Source organism: Argopecten irradians, unplaced genomic scaffold (assembly GCF_041381155.1).
Source record: "Argopecten irradians isolate NY unplaced genomic scaffold, Ai_NY scaffold_0526, whole genome shotgun sequence".
In the NCBI taxonomy this organism is placed as follows: Eukaryota; Metazoa; Mollusca; class Bivalvia; order Pectinida; family Pectinidae; genus Argopecten; species Argopecten irradians.
In genome coordinates this window covers 32716-41380 of record NW_027187993.1, presented here as the reverse complement: position 1 = coordinate 41380, position 8665 = coordinate 32716, and the positions used below count along the sequence as shown (strand labels likewise).

The following is an 8665-nucleotide window of genomic DNA, read 5'->3' as shown; positions in this document are numbered from 1 at the left end:
TCGGTTGCGAGATCGTGAATTTTGCAAAGCCGTAACTCTCTCATTTTTCAATATTTTCACACCATTTTTGGGCAAAATGTTAATATGTTAACTATTTAGCTGTTAACTACATTTGTAATGGTATTTGAGTGCAAGTAAATGACCGGGCGGTAGATATATGTTCCCCGGGCGGTCTTATATTTGCAAATAACAAGATTACGACTCGGTTGCGAGATCGTGAATTTTGCAAAGCCGTAACTCTCTCATTTTTCAATATTTTCACACCATTTGTTGGCAAAATGTTAATATGTTAACTATTTAGCTGTTAACTACACTTTTAATGGTATTTGAGTGCAAGTAAATGCCCGGGCGGTAGATATATGTTCCCCGGGCGGTCCTATGTTTGCAAATAACAAGATTACGACTCGGTTGCGAGATCGTGAATTTTGCAAAGCCGTAACTCTCTCATTTTTCAATATTTTCACACCATTTGTTGGCAAAATGTTATATATGTTAACTATTTAGCTGTTAACTACACTTTTAATGGTATTTGAGTGCAAGTAAATGCCCGGGCGGTAGATATATGTTCCCCGGGCGGTCTTATATTTGCAAATAACAAGATTGCGACTCGATTGCGAGATCACGAATTTTGCGAAGCCACTACTCTTTCGTTTTTTAATGTTTCCATACTATATTTAGGCTAATTATCTATATATAATGTATCTATCTGTAAACTATACTTTCAACGAAGTTTGGATGAAAATAAATGGTCTTATATCTACAAATAACAACAATCAGGATTGCTTGCGAGATCGCTAAATTAGCGAAGCCATACCGCTTTCTTTTTTCAATATTTTCACACTACTCTTTGGCCAAATTATGCATGTGTTAGGTAATTACATGTAAACTATATTTGCATTGGTGTTGGTATGCAAATTAAAGCCCGGGCGGTCTTATATCTACAAATAACAAGATTACGGCTCTTCACTGAGGTTAGGTTGCGAGATCGCGAATTTCGCGAACCCGTACTTCTTTCGTTTTTCAATGTTTTCATGCTATTTTTGGTCTAAATTATTAATACGTTAGTTATCTATCTGTATACTATACTTTTAATGGTGTTTGAATGAAAATGAAAGCCCGGGCGGTCAATATGGATTCCCCGGGCGGTACCGGGCTTTGCCGGGCGGTGCCGGGCTGTGCCGGGCGGTACCGGGCAGTACCGGGCGGTACCGGGCTGTAATTAGTATCACCGCGTTAATGACGTAGTACACATGATTACACAGTTGGCAAGAACTTGGCAAGAGAAATGTCGGACAGGTAATTTAACAAGTGAATCGCTAACCTACATGTACCTAAAACACTTGCACATACATAATGTACACACTATTTTCGAATTATTGTTATTGCCATATACTTAAACAGTACCTGGACAAAAGTATTTTTTGGACGCCTCATATTCAGTAACATGTTACATGCTCAGTAACTGATACATGTTAGACTATCTTATTGTTTTTTTTCTTTTGAATTGTCCTGATCTAATTTCCGGTAGTGATTTATCAGTGATTACCAGATGGATTTGGCATACCTTATAGTAAATTATTCGCACTTTCAGATCTCATAATATTTTCATAATTTTCCGATGTTTCGTTTTTTAACCCCTAGAGTGCCAGAGAGCCTATATATGGGTAATTCTCCAACTACGGGATCCAATTTTCTGCCACGAGGTGCATCTCAGAGTTTCAAATGAGTCTGCGAATTTCTTTAGCAATCTGTATTCTCATTGAATCAAATATAAGGCGAAACAGTTAAATAACATGTTTTTCACAACAAAATTATTCAAAAAATTAATATAAAATAAGTCAGATATTCTCTTTAGTAGTCTCTGTTGGTCGGACCTCTATATACTGAACGATATCGTGGCGATAATGTCCACAAGAAGGGTATCAGCGCATACGTAAAGTCTATTTCACTTATGTGAAAACGTCTAATTTTATATCGATATTATCAACGCACCAAACGCGATATGTGATTACACCATAGATGTCATGTCAATTACTTTTATACTATTTATATCGACATAAAATAAGTTCAAAATATACTATTAGTACATATATACGGCCTTTAAATTTCGTGTCAAGGGTATATTCATGTGTCAGTTCCCGGTTCTACGGAGCGGTACAATTCCGGAATTTTGTATTTAAAACGCGGTTCGGTCTTTAAATCTTCTCCCCGCGTTCTATACAACTTTTTTGGAATCCTTTTTAAATAGAAATACGCATCATGATTTTTTGCTGTGCGGAGTTACAAAAATGGGAGGATGTACTTTTTAAAGTGATGGTTAAGGAGCATGGTGGTAAGCAGCGTGAGGAGTTTCAAAAGAGTTGGGGTTTGGGAGTATTACAAAGTAATAGTATAGATATTGAAGAGAAGACTATGGTAGATTGACACAACACACAAAATCATATTGGGGCCATAGTACCGTTAGCCTTCCATACTGTCTTTAAAAAGTATAATGCTGTATAACTTTTGATTTTGGTGACACAAAGTTTTCGTGTATATAAATACAAACCATTAGCTGGGCTAACTACTTTTCAAAAACGTTGGTAGAGGCTACCTAAGGGAAATTATTACAAAAAAAAGTCCGCTCCGTTACTGTCTGTACCGTTACGTTTTACGTGTAACGGTTTGGACAAAGTCGTAACGGCACGGACTTGATATGTATCAGTTTTACAAATACTGTCTCAAAGCATTTAGGATCGATTGTTTTCAAGCAAAATGAAACAAAATATAAAGTAATTTAAGATCAAAGTATTTGTCATATTCAAGAGAAATGTGCTCATAACAGAAAAATGATATTTTTTAGTACGCAGAATGTAATATATTTTACTTATGTTACAATTCTAGCACATTATAATTACACTTACAAATGTTGATTTATATTTCTTTGCAGATTATGGAGAAAGAGCTTCGAAGAGCAGTTAATGTACAGGAAAAGGAAATCGAATATTGCTGGGAAAGTTTTGAAATTGAGAAAAATCTGTGTATGCCCCATATCGAAATTTCACCTGAGAATTGGTGGAAATATAGCGGCGGGTATTACCTTCACCAAAAAGACAAACTGAAACTTCTAAATAAAATCATCCAAAATAATGGGTTTGTCTGCCGCAGAGAGAATGAGGCGTTACCGCCAAAGAATAAAAAACGATAGCCAAGCTTACGAGCAATATAAACAAAAAGAAAAAGGTCGCTACAGGAAAAGGAAACGCAACGGAGATATAAAACTGATAGATGATTGTAATGACCGTGAAAAAAGACAAAGACGTAAACTTTGGAGAAAGGAAAAGAGACAACAAAGGAAAGAAGAAAAGAAAAGACTGGCTGAAAATGCACCAATTATTCAGAACACACCGCCAAATTCGCCAACGCATTCAAATAACTCAAATTCCCACAAGAAGCATACTGGAATCAACATTAGGAAAAGGAACATGAAGAAAATGAAAAAAGAATTTGAAAAAGTAAAAGAAGAGCTGAAAGCTGAGAAACGAAGATCAGACAAATACAGAAAAAGATACCAACGTATATTGGAAAAAACATCTTCGAAAAATTCTCCCAGAAAAAAAGTTGATACAATGCTCAAAGGAAAAATTTTGGATGCTAAACAAAAGAAAGAAATTCTCTTTAGCAGTGTTGTTGTTAAGAATATTCAACAAAAGATGAAAGTTTTAAAGTCTGAAAGACAACGTCAGATGGTTTCAAAACTAATGTCATGCGAACTCTTGAAGAAATACCGGTTGATGCATTTAGCGAAAGAATGCAATATATCTTACAAACGTTTAAGAGCAAACAATGCGCGAGCAACGGACAAGTTTGAAAGAAAAAAGCAAAGAAATGCTATTCCTGCCGAAACAAGAAGAAAAGTTCGGGATTTCCTAGAGCGTGACAGTAGCTCGAGACTTATGCCGGGGAAAAGAGATACGAAAACAAAACATGGACTTAAAAAACAAAAACGACTGCTTAATGATAGTTTGCTGAACTTACACAAAAAATTTGTAACAGAATATCCTCAAAACAAACTTTCCTACCAAATGTTTTGTCGATTGAGGCCTTTCTGGGTAGTGAACCCATCATGTGACGCCCGAGACACGTGTGTTTGCAAGCTCCATGCTAATATTCAGTTCAAACTTAACCGGCTAATAGAGGAAAAGGTTATTAACAAAAAGAGCATTAATGAGTATTGTCAGTCTTTGTGCTGTGACGAAATATCAAAGGAATGTATGTATCGGGAGTGCAAGAGCTGTTCTGAAAAAGTTTTGAGTTCGAATGAGGGTATGTTCGATGAAGGGAAACAGGTTTGGATATACGGCTGGAAAAACAAAATTGAAGAAAGAGAGTGTGTTAAAGCAAACGGAGAGAAAAACAAAATAACTGTGCACATAACAGTAAAAGAAAAACAACATTACACACTTAGAAACTTGCTCGATGAAACAATCATGGATTTCAACAAACGGATTTGCAGGCATGAATATAACATGCATCATCAGCTAGAACAGATCCGCCGTCTGAAAGAAAACCTTTCTCCAAATGAATGCATAATACACATAGACTTTTCGGAAAATTTTGCGTGTAAATTAACTGACGAAGTTCAAAGTATGCACTTTGGTGCGTCGCGCAATCAAGTTTCTCTCCACACAGGGGTGTTTTACGAATACTCGAAGAAACCGTCCTCTTTTTGTACCATGTCAGCATGCACCCGGCACGATCCTACGGCGATATGGGCACATCTGGATCCCATCTTGAGGGAAATCAGAGAAACAAATCAAAATATCGATACTGTTCATTTCGTTTCTGACGGTCCGACGACTCAGTATCGCTCTAAGAAAAATTTCTATCTGATGAAAGATAGAGTCCATCGGTCATACGGCTTCCAAACCGCGACCTGGAATTTCACTGAAGCTGGCCACGGTAAGGGGGCGCCCGATGGTGTCGGCGGTCTTGTCAAACGGAAGGCGGATCAAGCGGTAGCATATGGCAAGGACATCACTGATGTTCATGATATGTACCACGTTTTAACAGGCGAACAAATTGACGTCAAACTAATCGTCGTGGAGGAATCCGACATTAATGAGATATCGCGAACATTACCTGACAATGTTAAGCCTGTCCCTGGCACTATGAAGATCCACCAAGTTCTCACCGCTATCGATTCTTCTCACATCACAGTGAGAGATCTCTCTTGTTTCTGCAAAAAACCTTTGAGATGTTCATGCTTCACTCCGAAATCAGTCCCGATAGAAGTTAATGTCGAATCAAATGTAGTTTCGCAAGCAGTTGTTGAGCGCGTTGAGACAACCGTTACTGAAGCGAGTTCAGAAAACACTAATACAAATACAGTTAATGATGAAAGTTTGACGCATCCAGAGCAACAACGCGAAGTAAATGGCAAGGCTCCGGTACTTCGTTCTATACCAGCGGATGGCGTCGATGTAGATGCAATTGGAGAATGGTGTGTTGTGAGTTACGAAGGAAAAGCTTTCCCCGGAATAATTTTAGATGTGGACGAGAACGATATAGAGGTAAAAGTGATGCACAGAATCGGCGTTAATAGATTTTTCTGGCCTCTCATTGAGGACGTGTTGTGGTATGAGAACAGCGACGTGATCACAATGATACCACAGCCGTTACCTGTCACAAAACGGCACGTACAAGTTTCGCCTGACATTTGGAAAGAAATTTCCAAAAAGTACGACTAAGTTGATTCAGTCGTATTGCAATGAACAGTTGATACACAATATATTTCAGGAGTTTTATGTTCGTTGTTAGTTTAAAACAAAGTTCCTTGTGTCTTTATTGTTCTTTGATATAAGACAACATTTCGATTGAAAATTGAAGGTTATCTGGTTTCAAATAAACTTATTGTTCAATGAAAAGTCATTTTGTCTTTACCGTTACTTTCTCGTCAATACCGTTACAGTCAAGTCCTTACCGTTACCGTCGGAAAATGGTGTATTTTAGAGAATAGTTTTTACTTTATTTTCATTCTAATTAAATGTCAATTAATATTTCCTTTGGAAAATAGAACACAGGATACGTTTATTCATTTAGATAGACAAATCTAGGGAAAATGAAACAAAAGTCCACCTGGGGAGTGTGTTTTTATGTTATCATGAGAATGGATTTTTACTTTACACGTACATTACTGTATCAAATGTAATTATCCTTTCTAAGTTATGTTTATTTCTTCAAATTTTATTTTGGTTCACGAATATACAAACACAGTTTGTTTAGTTTTTTATCTATTACCAAAAGAAAATAAAAAATGTCCGTAACGGATTGGACAAATTTCCGTTACGAAGTAGACCATGACGTCATCGTTATGACGTCATATGACGTAATTTATCTGACCCACTATTATCCGCCCCTTCTATAATCATTTAGCTATTATATGATCATGAATTTAAAAGCTTTTGTAGATGTTGAGTTCCTACAATTTTTGATTACTGAAATGTGCCGTAGTTGGAGAATTAAAAATTAGTTTTACACTGAAAAACCTCAATTTCATTTTCAGTAATACGCTACCATAACTTTAGTATGCGAATTTGTCTTATTGTAATAGAGAGCCCGAAGCCAGGCAGCCCAGTCAAAATGTCAAATTTAGGGGACAAGTCCCAGGCAGGGGGCAGAATATAAAAAAAAGGGTTTTGAAAGATTGAAGGGAAAATGGATATACCTCCCCGTGAAAAAAAGTGCACTATTGTGAAACCTGCTCGCATACGGTTAAAAAACCGCAAATGTATATACTGTCTACTGAGGAGGAACAATCACAGACTGAGTCATCGTAACTGGGCCCAAGGAAACAGTCCATCAGAAGTTTTATTTTCAAGCTTTATCTTTATTTTTTTTAAACGATAATGCACTACTGTCATATTTTTGACATGTATTGGTGTGTAACACATATTGGGTGTTCTAGCATATCTATCATGGTGCGCTAACGCACACCACTGGATGTGCAAGAACACCCAATGTATGTTACACACCAATTGCATGTCAAAATTATGAAAACCAATGCTTAATTGGAATGCAGAATCTTCTGAAAAGTCTGCAGAGAAAACAGAAACAGAAACCATCTTCTGCATGTTCCAAAGGACCATCCGTGAACATGGTCAAGATGGGAGCTGGCACGGACAACTAAATCCCCTGGAGAACATTTGTAATTGCCTTTCAGAGTACACCAACGAGCAAACCCCTTTAGTTGAGATAACACAGAACATTTAGAGACAAACGAACTTCGACAAGGGAACGGTCGATGAAGGTCAGAGAAGATCTCTGGCCTTCTGGAAATTCTTCAAAGGTGGAAGGACAATACCATGAACCGTGTTGAAAAAACGTTTTCCAAGAAGTTTTAGGAAGGGGAAACCTCATACTCTTTAAGGAATAAAGTCAATGTTAAGCAAAAGTTTCATGACCAAACGGGTGTTCCGATCCAAAGATTCCCGAGCTAGATGGATCATTAGAATTTGTCGTCATTGCTGTGAACATGTCTTTTCAAAGAGTGCAGAAATCACACTACAAACGGCAGCGGCTGATGGGACACCAAGCTCCCAACCTTTTGCGGATCAGAAACATTCTAGAATAGAAGCCGAGTTTGCAGTTCATAATAGACACCTAATCGACCGCGCTCTTTAAAAGCATGGTTCTTACTTCCTCCCGGGTGGAAAGTGACTTCTCCGGATCCCTCGAAGGAAGAAAGTATGATATACTTTGACGCAAAGTGCGGATGCTGCAAATATGGAATGACAAACCGCTCCTTGACTACAGAAAAGGCTCAAGAGTCCTGTGTGATATCCTTCCATTGATCATACGAACAAAGGTGGACTGACGATCTCCTACAGGAAGATGAGACCCTCCCAGATGTAGAATTGCTACCTAACCCAAACCCTAATCTACGGGAGAGGTCTTGAATCTTAGACTGGCTGAATTCTCAAGAACAGACCTTTCGTATGGAACGATCAAGGAGAGGGAAACGAATCAGGAACTCTTCTTCTTGTCCCAATAAGGATTTGTACTCTTCTTACTCTTCCCATTGTTGCCCTTGAAATAAGGCTTTGACTTCGGTCGCATATTACAGTGGGAAGCTGAAGGTCTAGCCTTCTTCTTGGGTGGTGCTGACCTGTGCGAGGCACTGGACTTCAACGTCTGAATGTTTTTCAAAAACGAAAGAAGGGACCGAGTCCTCTTACAAATTTAAATCAGAACAGAAGTGAGGTCTGAGAATGGGTAATCAACAAACGAGATCGGTAAGGCATTTTGACAGGGTGGTTTTGTTGGCGAGTAATGACAACTTTTATGAAAGCCAAGGCTCTCAATGCCATGTTCAGGGCAGAGGTAGCCAAGTTTACATACGACAATCTGGATGGAGACACGCAACAGCCTCTCCATCTTGTGGTGCTCCTTTGAGCGAACACTACCTGGTTGACCAAATTACAAGCTTAGCTGGCAAAGAGGACGGCTGTTCTATCGTGTATTGCATAATCAGAGTTTGAACCTTTGACCAACACTGAGCCGCAACAGGGCTAAGCGAGATGAAGAAGTTTTTTTCTTCAAAACTCGAGTTAAGATATGAATGCCATTGACCACTTTTCCTTGTTAGACGTAAACACCCGTCAAACTGTTCAATAAAATGTCTAGT

The 8665-nt window shown here is 38.2% G+C and overlaps 1 protein-coding gene across 1 annotated transcript; it reads left to right on the top strand.

Annotated features, from left to right (window-relative positions):
- Positions 1–2744: 2744 nt before the first annotated feature.
- On the top strand, positions 2745–6390 carry LOC138312927 (uncharacterized). Its single transcript, XM_069253636.1, has one exon. The coding sequence runs from the start codon at positions 3129–3131 to the stop codon at positions 5727–5729; it is 2601 nt and encodes an 866-aa protein (XP_069109737.1). The 5' UTR covers positions 2745–3128; the 3' UTR covers positions 5730–6390.
- Positions 6391–8665: the final 2275 nt, after the last annotated feature.

Coding starts and splice junctions, on each gene's coding strand:
- LOC138312927 (XM_069253636.1), top strand. CDS start 3,129: ATGGGTTTGTCTGCCGCAGAGAGAATGAGGCGTTACCGCCAAAGAATA.